This window comes from Sabethes cyaneus, chromosome 2 (genome assembly GCF_943734655.1).
Source record: "Sabethes cyaneus chromosome 2, idSabCyanKW18_F2, whole genome shotgun sequence".
NCBI lineage: Eukaryota > Metazoa > Arthropoda > Insecta > Diptera > Culicidae > Sabethes > Sabethes cyaneus.
In genome coordinates, this window is record NC_071354.1 from 212,129,932 (window position 1) to 212,145,737 (window position 15,806).

Below are 15,806 nucleotides of genomic sequence, written 5' to 3' on the forward strand. Positions count from 1 at the left end.
AACATAAATTCCGCCAATATGTTTGCTGTCTTAATTCATGAATGTGTGTTGCATTTTTCGCTGGTGATGTTTTCTCTGATGGTAAATTCATTTCTGCTCTCTGGTTCGTTGTATGGAATGCCAGCTGTGGAAGAATTTAGCAAAATGCTTGTTTCGCGGTTGTGATCAAGGTTGAAATTTCATGTGTTTGAAATTTCATTGAGTTTTTTGCTGCTATGAATTTTTCAAAACAGTAATAACAAGTGAGTAGTGAGAAATAAATATTGAGAAATGAGTAGTGAGAAGTGAACAATGAGAAGAGAAAGTGTATCCGAATGCCTGTGTTTCGCGCTTGGTTAGTAGATTCAGGAAAAGGAACGAGCCTAGATAGATGTGATTTTTGTTGGACAGTTGCCTCGTCCAACTATATTGAGGCAATTCTGAGCACGAGTCACCGGTGAAACTCACCTTTTTTCAATCTGAATCAGCCAGGAAATTTTTTTTAATAGACCTACTAAACTATTGCGGCAATAATCCTATATTCGTGATAGTTTTCTAGTGCTCTACCGGAAGCAGATTTCGGATAGAGAAAAAATGACACCCCGTCTTGTTTGTTTTCTTATCAGTACTTTATTTGATTCCATTTGATTTGCCGATTAGCTTTAACAAAGTCACAATCTTCTTTCCAGTGATTATACTACTAAACGGCGTTGGTTGAGAGTGCTGCTGGACCGGTGTGTGACAGTGTGTTTGTGTGTGTGTGTGTCTGTTTCTTTGATCATCGCAGCTGTAATGCAATATGTACAACATCTATGCGACTTAAGGTTTAGTGGCTTATGCATGGCTGTGATTGCATACGTGTGTATGTGTGCTTAGCGTTTTTTTTCTTTTATAATTTTTGTTATTAACTATTTTATATATATTATATATATATACGGAGCCAACATTAGCGGGTGGCCTGGCCCGAATTGATCGGCTACCGAAAAAACGCGTACAACGTTCGATTAAAACAAATCGACTCCAAATCTCCATAACGAATTGAATAAAAATATATAGAATCTTTTTGTTTTCTATTTGTTTGTTTTGTTTGTATGTATTTATCTGTTTTCTTGCGCTGATTTCTTTTTTCTTTGATTGATAATAGTATTCACTAGAGTAATTTAAGTATCCTAACTCTAACTTCTACGTGTTTGTTTGTATGTACTTTGGCATATTTTGATTAATAGTTGCACATGAGTGAGTTCGGATTCAGCTTTACTTGTCATCCTATGATTAACACCTAAACATTCATTTCATTTATTTGTTTGTCATTTTATTTTTGTTGCACACGTACTTGTCACTTATCGCTGCTTAATGTCCTAATCTATGGTTTATGGGTAATGTGATTGAATTCTATTTCTACGGAACTAATTTTTACATTTTGACGGTATGTTGTTGTTTTTCATTTACATCTTGGAGGTTGTTTCCTTTGTACACTGTAATATAATGTTTCTACCTGACTTTTAGCTGAAATGCACGCTTATTTTACCATTCGGCTCATAAATGGCAAAATAAACAACATTTACTTGACACAGTACACGCTCACTGGCAAATGACAGGTAAAATTAGAATGAAAGCGGAGGTATATCGTATTTTCTAATTTCCCCAAGTACTCGAACTGAATGATCGTTCGGAGAGAGCGACAACCGTTGGAGAAAACGTGTTTGGCAATAATATTATTGGAACGGCGGTTTCCTTAACCATTGTTAAAAAAATCAAAAATGTTAGTTATTATAGTATTAGAATTTTTCTAAACACCAAGTTAACTAGCATTTAGTTAGAAGTGGAAAAAAGCAAGAGAAGCTTCCTCATGACTGGTAGTCTGAACATTTTTGTTTATGTTCCGCAAAGCGTCTCTAATCCGAAGTGAGTAGTATCATAAATATGCTAATCTACTACTACTTCCTGCCAAAAGCGGCACGTGGCTCTGTACAGCCGAGCTTTTGCCTCTTTATGGAACGAAGGATAATGGTTTTCCTCCTCCCGTTGAATGGCCGTCATAACTTAGAGTGCAGCGGGAGGTTCATCTAGTATTACGACGTTGTGCCATAAAAGTTAGGCCCCCAAGCAGGGTTAAATCACCTCGTCCATATTGTCATATTAGAGGCAAACGAGTGCGGCTGAAAGGAACGAGCGACTGAAGGATTATGCACTTTGCATAGCATAATTGAGGTGAGCAGTTGAACTTTTAAGGACAAAATCAAAATTGATTATCGACTTTTCAGTTTTCTGTGATTTTCAAAGTTTCACTGTATTATCAACGTTTCATTTGAAATTTAAAATAGAACCGCTCCAAAATAGTCGACCATACATTGGCACGTTCCATGCTTCCAATCGAGTTGGTTGTCACAATCCACACGTTCATTCAGTTGGTCGGATGCTTCGGTACGACCTCTCTTATATAAGGGACCGTCCCCCTACCATCCAACTTGGTTGGATCCGATATGATCGGCTGAAAGTATATGAATGCATTCTGTCGGGAAAGGGTTGATATTATTTTCGTTGACATAATCCAGTCCCTACTACTACTGGTTTGTAAACTTTTACAGTGATCTCGTTATTTCTAACAAGCGCATCTGCCCTCAGGCGGTGAACAATGCTTTGCTCGGTCTGTAATGCTTATAAATATTTACATCTATTATTCATACGAACACAGAGTTTCACCGATATCAGTTACCGATACCCGACACCCTTTTCCTCGCATGTGCTCGTGCTGTCAGTTTGTCAGTATTTCTAACACATTAATTAAAAAATTCTATCCTACCTTAGCTGGTACAACTACGTACTAAAAAAACAAATCCATTTACCATGTTTGCGTTTGCGTTTGTAGGTAGGTGTTTTTTTGTCAAATCCTGTCACATTGCATATGAAATTCCCTCACTTCCTTACTATACTTACACGTTACATACATACGTTGAGTTCATCCTTCGCGATTCGCGATCTAAAGGATATTGCTTCCAATCTTAGGGTCGAGGTAGGGGTGATCAGAAAGTTAAACTTTGTTTTTACTCGGTTTGCCTACAGTTTGTACCTCTTAACATCCTAAAGCATTGTTTGTATACACTCAGACCACCGACCGCGGCCCTCTGGAGGACAGCGCACGAGTAAAAGGTGAGAATTTGGTTATGTTTTAACTTTGGCATATACGGGGCACAACACTATTCTACACATCTAGTAGAAAGAGATTGAGAGATAAAGCTGCACAGATGGCGGTCAAACAGCTGCTACTACTGACTGGTGGGTTCAAGCGAGTCGCTCCTTTCCTGGGGGGAATCCACAATCCATCGGGGTTACTGGGCATCCACTGCGCTGCTGGCTCTATTTTGCATATTTTCTTGGACAAACGATCCGAAGCATTATCATGATGGCGATTAACTGTGGAAAAACAGGAAAAATGGAGATTGAAAAAAAAACTTTTCAAGGTTTTCAATATGGATGCAAAATTTTATTCATTTTAGTGAAATGGTAATGGATTTTGACTGACAATTTTAATGATGTGTTGTTTTCAGTACTTCGTCAGTCTAATTGTGTGTAATCAGGATAATGTCAATTCGTGTTTCAATTTTTAGTAATGGTTTATAAATCGTGTGAAATAGTCTGAAACTCGGATCTAGTGCAGTGAACTAACGATAAGAAATCCGGTCTAAAAATCACTGCGGCGATGTGGTATCGTCTGATGTTAAACTTAACTGATAACTTAATTGATAAACCAGCGTCGTGCCTCGATGTCATCTGGGAGGAAATCTTTTAGCACCATACACTTTTTTAATATCACGTCCGTCGTAAGTCGAAATGGGTGTTTGAAGTATCGTTCCGCTGTCATCACATTGCAGACGCCAATATGGTGACAGCGGAATGATGCTTTAAGCATCCGCTTCGACCCAATTCATCTCGCTCGAATTACGGCCTCTTTCCCTTATGTATGTTAATTATCACTTTTTCCCGAGTTATCAAGTTATCAATCTGTAAGGGAAATCTCATTACGCTTAACTTTTGTTAATCCACCCATTTCTTGCAACAACTCTTTTAGCAGGGATTGTAGAAATGTTTACTTTTTTTGACAACAATCTAATTGCCGGTTAAAATGCCGAATTTAGGATTTGCTTCCATATTTGTCCATCTTAAGCTGCGTTTAACATCCGTGGTTTGAGTATTTTCAACCACAATGTGCGTTGCTAACCGATATGAAGCATGCCCCGGAGGGGTTGACCTCTGTAGGATCTTCTACCAAATGTTACTTTCGTTGTTCGCTTAGTTGACGCGAGTTGTCGTTGGTTCAACATTATCTCAATCCATTGTCACCGCAGTTCCAACACCCGAAGGGCTACTACTTTTTCTGTCTTTGTTTTGCAGAGTTTATGATAAACCCAATTCTCGCAGTTGGCCTCTTAAAACGCATGTAAAGCGTATCGATAACTTTGCGATAATATCACCGACCGCCGATAATATCGATGCGGACAACGCAAGGTCTTGGAACATGATGAAGATTTCGTAAAGATGGTACCACCGTTGAATATCAAATTTGGTATCCCGTCATCGTGCATCAAACCACCGAACGTCACGAACGAGTCTGACATTTTAACCGCTCTTCTGATGCTTCTGATGTCGATGAATCGTCAATGCACAGTGGTCCAGAAACGAAAGTTAAGTGGAAACTTACTTTTGCGGCTAAGCGATTTATAATAGCTCCCCACAATGTTCAGCAAAGTTGTACAACTCTAAAAGACAAATAATGTGAAATCATAGTAGGCGTATTTTTAGGCGTTTCTAACTTACAGGGTGTTTTACAACTAGACCTCTCAAAAATCACTTTTTTGCTGATTTCTTCCAATGCAGTGGTTTTATTGCATTATAATGTTTTACAAAGTTGGTTATCTTATCAATAGACATATTTTTGTAGAACATTGTATGTTGAAAACTCATACGTATAACGAGTTCTAACGTTTTTCCTGTGTTTTTTTAGTCTTTTTGGGAATAGAATATCTCAAAAAGGGGCAAACGAAAAAAATCAAACTTGGCCGTTTCTGAAAGCTTGGAGTTTTATCTCAAGCATATGAGAAAATAAAAAACTGGTTTTTTCTCTAACTCGAGTAATTTCAGTTTAATTATTATTTCATGTTTGACCATTTTCTACCATGCAGTATTTTCCAATATCTTCTTGAAGACGATTAAAGTCAACATGTCAATAGTAAAACAGAAATTTGTCGTACTTTGACACAATTTCTTCTGATTGTCACGTTAAATAGTGTTCGAACTCCAGATATGACATCAGTTATTTATCAGCACCAGCTGTTTTTGATAAATATCTATCTTTCAATTTTCATTACTTTGCAAATATGCTCAATCTACCATCAATAATGTTTTAAAAATAATTTTCAATAGAAAAGCAAAAAAATATTAGTTATTTCATACGTAATATTGTTAACTGTTATTTAAGTTTTATGTCAATTTTTAATCGCAGGTAAGTATATCAAAACAGGCAAAGAGGTAAAAGAGAAAAAAAACCTATAGATCCTTTTCGAACTTCAACCACCTTATATCAGTATATCGTTGATTTGGAAAACATAAAGGGTAGTCATTTATTTGAGAGATTCAATAAATGTTTTGTTTTCGAAATATTTTATTATTGTTAGCAATATAATAATTTATTACATTAATAATTGGTTTGCGCTTGGTGGAAGCTCCAGAGTACGTGTACAATACGAACGATTTTGTATTGCAATGACTGGATCGGACGACAGCAGGAGGCGTTTGAACACATCCTCCAAATTGGCAATCCGGTTAAATTTTCTGGCGTGAAATTCCCTGAACTTACAAATACATTTATTTCGCGTTTCCTGTACCTCTTCCCTTAATAACCCTATGGGTTGTGCCGTGACCTGAATAATATCTGCGCCGTGTACTAGCATTTTATTAACGGTTGGCGATATAGCTAATATGGAATTGAATGGGAAATAATCTCCTAAACTGTCGAATTACTTTCACGAACATTTTAGATACTAATTTAAAATAATAGTAACGGTACCCTCAAATCTTTTGACAAAAAGCTCCAGGACTCTAATAGGATTTGCTTAAAAGCGTTCCTCCTTTTTTACTACGATCATAGTCATGTTCCTGTTCCTGAATACGTATAAGACATCAATTTTGAAGACTTCTCAGCTTTCTGACACTAAAGTAATTAAAAAATTACTTTAGACTAGAATCAGAAATATCAATATAAAATTTAATTTCATGTGCATATATCCAAGTGAAGATTTCCATGACTATTTGTAAAATAATGAAAATTGTAAGATAGATATTTATCAAAAACAGCTGGTGCTGAGTTCCATTTGTAGAGAGGACGATACGACAGTGATTATTTGAAATCCAGGATAACTGCTAACCAGAGTACAGTAGTTCTGTGGAGACCAAGGCCCTTCACTCTAAACCACCGTCGAACTAACTACGTGCGCAATGAACCAGCCTGCCGCTGTATGCAGCTAATGAACAATTTTAGAAACATACTAAGCTTAAACATGTCTATTTGTTTATTTGTTTATTTGTATAAAAAATATCAACAGGCCTACTGGCCCTACTGATACACTTAACCTAGAATCTACGTGCTAGTGCCAGTAAACGAGTTTTCAGTACCTCGCGGCTGATGTTTAAGTCGAAGCTATGTGTGAATCGATTGAAATGGCGTTGCAGACCGATGATTGTGCTAAATGTGCTATAGTTGGTTCGCCGATGCGGTACACGCAGAAATGGACCGTTGCGTAGAACACGACTTTGGGCGTATATATTGAGGTTCGCGAGTAGACATGGGCAATCCACTCTCGAGGTCAGCATGTCGGCGACTGCCATTGCTCTGATCACGTCGCGACGAGTGGTCAACGGGTCAAGATCGATGAGTCTGCAGCGTTGTTCATAGCAGGGCAGCTGAAAGGGGTCGTTCCAGGGCAATCTTCGAAGTGCAAAACGTATGAATCGGCGCTGCACTGACTCGATTCGGTCAACTCCATTTTGGTAGTACGGACTCCACACAGGAGCACAGTACTCAAGGTTGGACCGGACAAGAGCACAGTAGAGAGCTTTGAGGCAGTAGATGTCGTTGAAGTTCTTGGCGATCCGCATGATAAATCCCAGATTCCTGCAGGCCTTATCGACAATATATGCGATGTGCTGTTTGAAGTCGAGCTTAGAGTCAAGCAGTATTCCCAAGTCCTTAACACAATTTTCACGGCGTAGATGCACGTCTGATAGAATGTAGTCGAAAACGAGAGGGTTCAATTTCCTTGAGAATGTAATTATTTCACATTTGTCGGAATTTAGCAGCATGCGGTTGTCTGTGCACCATTTTGCAAAAATCAGCAGCTGCTCTTGCAGGAACGCGGCGTCGGACGGACTATCGACTTTAGCATACAGCTTCAGATCGTCGGCAAAAGAGAGTCGCGGGCATTTAAGCAGGAAGTTGACATCGTTGAAGTAGATGAGGAAAACCAAAGGTCCGAGATGACTACCTTGTGGAATTCCAGAACTAGCAGTGAAAGGTCTGGAGGTGAACCCGTCGATACTAACTTCTAGGTGGCGATCGGAGAGGTAGGAATTAAACCATCGTAGCAACGAGCCTCCGATTCCGAGTTTGTCCAGTTTGGCGATGGCGATTCGATGGTTCAATTTGTCGAAAGCAGCGGAAAGGTCCGTGTAAATAACGTCCGTCTGCGACCGGTCGTCGAAACTTTTTATCACGTCGGACGTAAGAGTTAGAAGATTGGTTGTCGTGGACCGCTGGGGCATAAAGCCGTGTTGATCGTCTACGACATATTGCTTAAAGAATGCAAATACAGGTGCATACACAACAAGCTCGAACAGTTTTGATATTGAGTTTAGTGCAGAGATGCCGCGATAGTTATTCACATTTCTCCTATTCCCCTTTTTATGAACAGGAAACATGTATGCCGATTTCCATATTGTTGGGAAGACACCTGTACTGATTGATAAACTGAACAGGTGGCTCATCGGAGCAGCCAAGGCGTTGATACACTGTTTCAGCAGAACAGACGGAATACCATCCGGTCCAGAAGAACGAGAGGATTTTAGCTTCGCGGCGGCTGATATGACCATCGCGTCGTCGATGGAAAGGTGAGTTAAGCAATTGCTAAGTACGGGGACGCACTGGATGGCTGCGGAAATTTCTTCTCTTGTCAATCTTTCGTCAGTAAATACGCTGGAGAATTTCCGCGCGAATAGTTGGGAAATCTGTTCTGTGTTACTGGCAGTTTCACTACCCAGGAACATTACCGAAGGAAGTCCGTTGTCCTTCCGCTGTTCGTTGACGTGCTTCCAAAAGGATTTGGGATTCCTTTTCAGTCTACGTTCGATGTTGCTCAGGTAATTCCGGAAACAGGAGCGACTCAATCGTTTGTAACGCGTGTTGATCGACAAGTAGTGGTTACGGAGTGGCAACGTTCGATATTTCGAAAATTTCTTGAGAGCGGTCTTTCTCTCGGATTTCAGACGTCGTAACATAGCGTTTACCCAGGGTATCTGCTTCAGAGCGGGCATGGTTCTTTTTGGGACATGTCGATCGATAGCATAGTTCAGGATGTTGGAGAAAGTCATTGCGGCAGAATTAACATCATCCTTGTCCAAAACTGCATCCCAATTGATGCTAGTCAGGGTTCTTTGGATTTCCCTGAAGTCCGCACGAGCGAAATCATAGTAGACGATCGGTGGTGCACTAGTCACGTCAAGACGTATTTGTTGACGGATAGTAACCAGCAAGGGTGGATGATGTGGAACGTCCTTAACTAGAGGGGAAGGAGCCATCGCTATTTCGGGAGCCTGAACTTGCACACTAGCAAAGCATAAATCGAGAAAGCGACCGTTTTCGTTGGCAATGTTGTTAACTTGTTGCATGGTGGCAGTGCTGTAGCAGTCGAGTAACTCGTTGGTGAGTGGGGATAGAGACGACGAGCTAGAGTCAACGTACATGAAACCATTGCCTCGTCCGCGCCACTTTAACCCAGGCAGGTTGAAATCGCCCATAACTATTATCTCGTCTACTGGAGACGCCATTGAAGCTATTGCAGTAACTGAATTCATATGAGCATTCAAAATAACGGGATCGCGGATGCGATCAGGAGGCAGATACAGTGCACACAAGAATAACCTCCGGTCTGCAAGCTTTACCGTCACCCACACTTGCTCGACGGGCAGCCAGTTGTCATTTTCGACGATCGACGCTTTGAACTGGTGATGGACTGCTATCGAGACGCCACCTCCTGTGCTTTTGCGACTATTGTGTATGCTGCGGTCGCAACGGAACACCTCATAATTAGGCCCAAATATCTGCCGAGAGCACGTACGATTGTCGAGCCAGGTTTCGGTCAATACGATTATCTCGTACGGACTGTCGGAGCAGGCGAGCAAATAGTCAACAGCACTCGTGTTCATGCCACCCACATTTTGGTAGTAGCAGTGAATATGTTGGGGTTCTGTGCGGTTGTACGGTTCCTGGTTGCGAAGCGAAGGACTGGAAGCAGAGTACGGATCACCAGTGGGGCGGGAATCAATAATTACGAACTTGCCTGGCAGGGGGTTTTGGACGCCCCGTCCGCTGCTCCCGCACGCAGGACCGGGACGGCTGCTGGTCGCTGGCTGGAATGACTCGACTGCGGCAGGGAGGTCGGGGGCGTCCATGGTGCCAACAACAGTGCATCCCGGTGTTCCGGTGTAAGTTGGTTGACTGAAACTGGCAGGAGCGTCGAGCCGGCGGAAATCTGCTGGCTGAACTTCGAGGATCGGTAAGCCGGTAGTTGAAGAACTGGAAACGTAAACTGCATCAGCAGAGAAATAGCGGTTCAGCGTGATATACTTGCCGAGGGTGGGTGTCTGGAAGCCCTGGCTCCCGCACCCGCACACAGGACCGGAACGACTGATGTACGCTGGCGGGAATGTCTCGACTGCGGCGGGGGGGTTGGGGGCTTCCATGATGCTGTACTCGATGCATTCCGGTATCGCCTGAATTTCAGCAACTAGGCGTCTGAAGTCGACGGCTCTAAAGGGGCTGGAGAGTCCAGCGCCATCGGAGTCACGGATAAGGTGTCGACAGCAGAGTTACCGGGTGGTTTAACGGCTGGAGTTGCAGGCGGAGCGGTGGGAATAGGGGGAAGCCATACCGCTGAATTCGAGCGAGCGTCGTCGAATTCCCTAAAAGCGATTCCTTGTGGCCAACAGTCGGGGGTCAAGGCCGCAGCTTTGTATTTCAAGGGAATGCCAACCTTGAAGGACACGAAATTTAGCGACTGGAGGTCCGTACCCTTTTTTACTAAGGGAACAACTCGAATGGCATCCCGAATCTGTAGGCCATCCCGAACTAGTCCTTCGACAACGTCAGTGGTCACGGTGGGGTGGAAACGCGACAAGTACACCCAGAATAAATTGGGTGGGGAACTGACCACAAGCTTGTCACGGTTCTCGACGGGCCTCGTTCCGGTGGCCGGTTTATTCGGAGTCACCGAGTCACCTCGGCGGCGTTTTGAAGGACGATCGCGGTCCGGTATCCGCATCGGGGTTGCAGCATTGACCTTGTCGGCAAGTTTTGCAACCTGATGGTTATTCCTGACAATTTCGTCTTTGAGTTCCGAGATTCCATTTATTTGCCCCTCGATGACGGTAGAGATGACATTTCCGAGAGACGAAACCACACTTTTGAAGCGCGCAAACTTCATTAGTTTTACGCACTCGTCACACATCCAGAATAGGTTGGGGTTTTCGTGGAGAATCTTCGAGAATGGGCCGTTGAAACCAGCGCACCGGACATGGCAGGCTTGGTCGCAAAAACCCATACATGTAATATGATCATCTGCTTTTTTCAGTGTTTTAGCACAGCGGTCACAAGCGGAACAGTTGGTCATATTGACTCGAAAAATATCGATTCTTGTTAGAGTGTACGGTATGCGACCGCCGATATGGATGCCCTTAGGATCACTCTGACAGCAGGTACACGCAGCGTGCAGATTTATTTCCGTGTAGCACTGGCACTGGCTTCGTACAAGATGTAAACAAAACAGTCGAACAAGATCACTTAAAAGCTCGTAGAATCACTTCGATTGTGTTCGATTATTAAAATAACTATTGAAAAACGCCACAGGCAATCTTCGTTAGCACTCTTCACAAAGAAAAAACAATAAAACAAACGATAAACAAGTAAAATAATATCGAAAACTTAGCGGGTGGTAAAAACACAGCTATCAACGTTCAATACACTGAACCGAATGGGTCGACTGATACTATTAAGAAAAAACTTTCTGACTATTTCTGAGAGATCAATTACATGTACACACTGCACACTGCATTTTATATTATTTTGTATTTGGTATTATAATTTATATTTATATGTATGGATTGGATGACGGGCGAAGTCCATATATTTTGACAATAAACAATTGTAAAAACTACCGTTATAAAAACTTATTTGATGAATATTTCAGCAGTGGTTCGAAAACTAGAACAAGGTCGAAAAACTAGATCTCTTAATTTATCCGGAGTTCGAACACTATTTTACGTGACAATCAGAAGAAATTGTGTCATGGTACGACAAATTTCTTTTTTACTATTGACATGTTGACTTTAATCGTCTTCAAGAAGATATTGGAAAATACTGCATAGTAGAAAATGGTCAAACATGAAATAATTAAACTGAAATTACTCGAGTTAGAGAAAAAACCAGTTTTTTATTTTCACATATGTTTGAGATAAAACTCCAAGCTTTCAGAAACGGCCAAGTTTGATTTTTTTCGTTTGCCCCTTTTTGAGATATTCTATTCCAAAAAAGACTAAAAAACACAGGAAAAACGTTAGAACTCGTTATACGTATGAGTTTGCAACATACAATGTTCTACAAAAATATGTCTTTTGATAAAATAACCAACTTTGTAAGACATTATGATGCAATAAAACCATTGCATTTGAAGTAATCAGCGAAAAAGTGATTTTTGAGAGGTCTTTTTATAAAACACCCTGCAAGTTAGAAACGCCTAAAAATATGCCTTCTATGTCTTTGGCAAAGTTACTCATATAATCTTTAGCTACAACTTTGTCGAAGAAATTATCCTTCTATCTCTTTCTTATAAAAAGTTATTATGTGTTATGTGTTTACAAGCCAAACTGGAACTTAGCTGTTGATTTCGCATTAATTGTCTTTTAGAGTTGTACAACTTTGCTGAACATTGTGGGGAGCTATTTTGAACCACAAAAAATTTTCCACTTAATTTTCGCTGCTGGAGCACTGTGCAATGGTGGCACGTATCAGCCTAAGTATTTCGCTTAACAGAATCGTACGCCGTCTTGAAGTATACGAGTAGATGGTAAGTCTGCAGTTTGAGTTCCCATAATGTGTCGAATATGATGCAGGTAATGAAACTTTGTGTCGTTATTTGCCAACAAAGGTTCCCTGTAACGGTTTCAGTCTATGAAACAGGATGCTGGACCGAAGGTAAAGGTTCCAGTGACTTGCATTGCACACGGAAGTCGTCTTCATTCAGCTTGGTTCATGCAAAGTGATTTACAGTTCCATGTTCTTCGAACGTATTTCTTATTTGGTTTTCTAAGTCTTTGCCGACTGTTTCGAGCCGTAATTTCTTTTATGGTTTTTGCAACTTTTTTGTTTTCGGGTCGCTGGCACTAGAACGATAGAATAATCTCAAGTTTTTAGTGTTGACCTTGTATTGCGGTCATACATATATATTAATATTTTTTTGAAACGGTGGTTCTACAATTGATGAAGGGACGGTAGGGGAAAGAAATGAAAATGTTTTGATGAAGAAGGGGAAGAACGGAAAGGAAGGGGGGGGGGGGGGGGGTATTGGTAGCTATGCTTGACAAGTAGTCATTTTGACTCCTACCTTTTGTCCAATGCCTACCTTTTGCACAAGTACCAGCGAACCACATGCTCTGGCGGGTGTTGTGGGTTCGAATCCGGTTATAATCTCAGATTACAGCTTGGTTCGACTCATGCATCTTCCAGCATTGGACAAAAGGTAGGAGTCAAAATGACTACTTGTCAAGCATAGCTACCAATACCCCCCCCTTCCTTTCCCTTCTTCCCCTCCTTCACCAAAAAATTTTCATTTCTTTCCCCTACCGTCCCTTCATCAATTGTAGAACCACCGTTTCAAAAAAATATTACTAGAACGATGTTCAGCTGCCCCTAACATGTAGTATCAGAGGCCTTTTGGAGCCTTTCCTAACTAATGAGGATCCAAAGTTCGATAGAATCTATTTGCTTAGTTAGTATGAGCCAGGTTCCAACCAGTTCCTGGTACCCCAGCTGGTATCTCGTGGAAGTAAGAATAGACGCTGCTAGATAAGAGATTGAGACGTGATGGATTGCACAATAACGTTCGCTCCCGATTTTCAATAGTTTCCATTCTTTCCAGCAGCTTTGCGGCTTTACCGTTTTCCACTTTCCTGGACGACGTGCAAAGTTGAGGTTTCCACAGTTTGTCTACCGACCTCAAATATTATCGTATTTCTATCGTTGGCCCCATCTTATTCACCATTCAACTTCACATCGAAATGTAGTTTCTGGTGTTTCTAGCACAGATCGAATAAACTCAGCATTGCCACCCTGAAACCAATTTGTGCGCAATCATATGCGTTCATGTTCGTCTCTACATTCATTCATTCTCGACAATAGTGAATTAAGGCAAATGTTAGTCATTCATTCATTTTGACCTGCCGACAATGGCAAACGAAATTCCAATGAACGTAAACATTGCTCCGAAGTAGTGGTGGGTAAAACGGCACATTCGTGTGAGCGGCTCTGAACCATTCATATTCTTCTACGAACCGATTCAAATCAGCGGCTCAAGGTTCACGGTTCGTTTGCTTGGTTCGAGCTTGGTGAGCGTTCGCCCATCTCTACACCGAAGTTTTAATTAACTTCTTTCAGTCAGGTTTTGGTTGGTTTTAAAAAGCAGGCAATCTAAGAAAACTTAGCTTTGAGATCTAAAATATCAGTCAAGAGCAAGAAAATTGATTGACAGGTTTGTCGAGCAATCATTTAGCACTGCAGTTCATGAATAAATTGTTTTGAGTGGTAGAAAACTGAGAAACACAAACATTGGAAGCAATTCAGTAGTCATGTCCATGGGCTGACAGATGAAAGAATACTACCAGGGGTAAAACTGTATGCGCTGAATGCGTGTTATATTCGCCTTCATGCAGGGCTGTCAGTTTTTTCGAACAATGGTCGTTTGCGTTGATCTCTCCGGAGCCTCTTTCTACCATTTATCTGGATTTTGATGTAACCCAATCCATCTAGATTATCTTCGTCGTCTCAATAATTATTAATTACATAATGATGTCCAGGTCGTCTGCGAAAGCTGGGGTTTAGCTACTTTTGCCGAAGATCGGTCGGCTTGTTTTGATTCCCACTCGCTGGATCACAGACTTTTTTACACACCTTCAATAGCAAACCAAAACCCAAGTGCTACATTCCGTTTTCAAAACTTGACCTTCTGTTTTGGTTCAATAGGCTTCGCCAGCTGTTAGGAGTACAGGTCAGGGCTAATGCTAAGATCCTATTTACTCTAACAAGTAACAACCTCTCCTAGTCGAGATTCGAACATACGACAACTGTCTTGTTAGATCAGTCCCGTACCTGGAAGCCAACTGGGAGATGTACATCTTCAATAGCATTGTTAAATAACAATCAGGACAGTCCATCCTTTCGGCGCAACCCTCTGCGTGATTCGAGAGGACTCTAGAGTGCATCCGAAACATGGCTTAGGTGGCTTGTCGTTGAACAAAGTTTCTCCGTGTAACTCGATTGAGGGCTACCGCTCTCCAATTCCTCGGAAACCGAGTACTCTCCGCCAGGTTTCGCTCCACCTGGTCTAACCATCTTGCTCGCTGCGCTCCTGGTCGTCTTGTTCCTACCGGATTTGAGGCGAACACCATCTTTGCAGGGTATTCTTGCATTCTTGCAACATGCCCTGCCCATCGTATCCGTCCAGCCTTAGCCACCTTCTGGATACTGGGTTCGCCATAGAGCTGTGCCCCCGAAACATGCACGTAGCATTTCTGGAAGATTTGTTGGAGTGTGAAAATTTTATCCGTTGTACCACAAGCCCCCATAAACCCCTTCTGAGGCAGATGACGTAAGAAAATCTGGCTGAGCAAACTGTAGGCGGCGATCCTTACCCGTAATGCGGTGATAATTACAGTCAACGAGCCGAGCGCGCTTTTAAAAGATGGGACAAACCACACCTTCCATCCACTTTTCTTGTAGTTTGTCCTCCTCTCCAATTCTGAAAATTAACCAATAAAATGTGGTTGCCAATCGTTCCATAGCATTTTCGGGAGCTCGGAAGCTGTTATCGTTTGTAAGCATTCCTAGCTTAGCTTCCGTTCCGGCTTCTTCTGTTAGGTATAACCGCAACTAAAATCCTCATAGAAGAGCTGTTTCCACCTGTCAACCACTTTGTGCACGCTTATGATAAACTTTTTCTCCTCGGCTTGGGTATCTATCCTTAACGAAATTGAAGAACCTTTCATACAACATGCAGGTGTCATTAGCTCGGAATAGTTGCTCTAGCTCTGCACGATCTCCGTTCTCATTCTGGAGCTACGAAACCTACGAAAACTACGCGTTATTTCTCGAAAGCCACCCGTCAGAATGTGGGGCGATACAAACAGAAGCGGAAACCGCAAACCCGACTCTTCAAGGAGAAGAAGCGCCACTAACAGGAGAAGGAGTGCGAAGAACTCGAACAGCTGTACCGCTTTCACGACACACGGAA

The 15,806-nt window shown here is 41.8% G+C and overlaps 1 protein-coding gene across 1 annotated transcript; it reads right to left on the bottom strand.

Moving 5' to 3' along the window:
* Window positions 1-10,034: 10,034 nt before the first annotated feature.
* On the bottom strand, window positions 10,035-10,916 carry LOC128736613 (uncharacterized). The gene has a single exon (XM_053831102.1). The coding sequence runs from the start codon at window positions 10,914-10,916 to the stop codon at window positions 10,035-10,037; it is 882 nt and encodes a 293-aa protein (XP_053687077.1).
* Window positions 10,917-15,806: the final 4,890 nt, after the last annotated feature.

What these genes read in the sequence shown, in the direction of transcription:
- LOC128736613 (XM_053831102.1), bottom strand. Translation starts at nt 10,916, where the DNA reads ATGACCAACTGTTCCGCTTGTGACCGCTGTGCTAAAACACTGAAAAAA.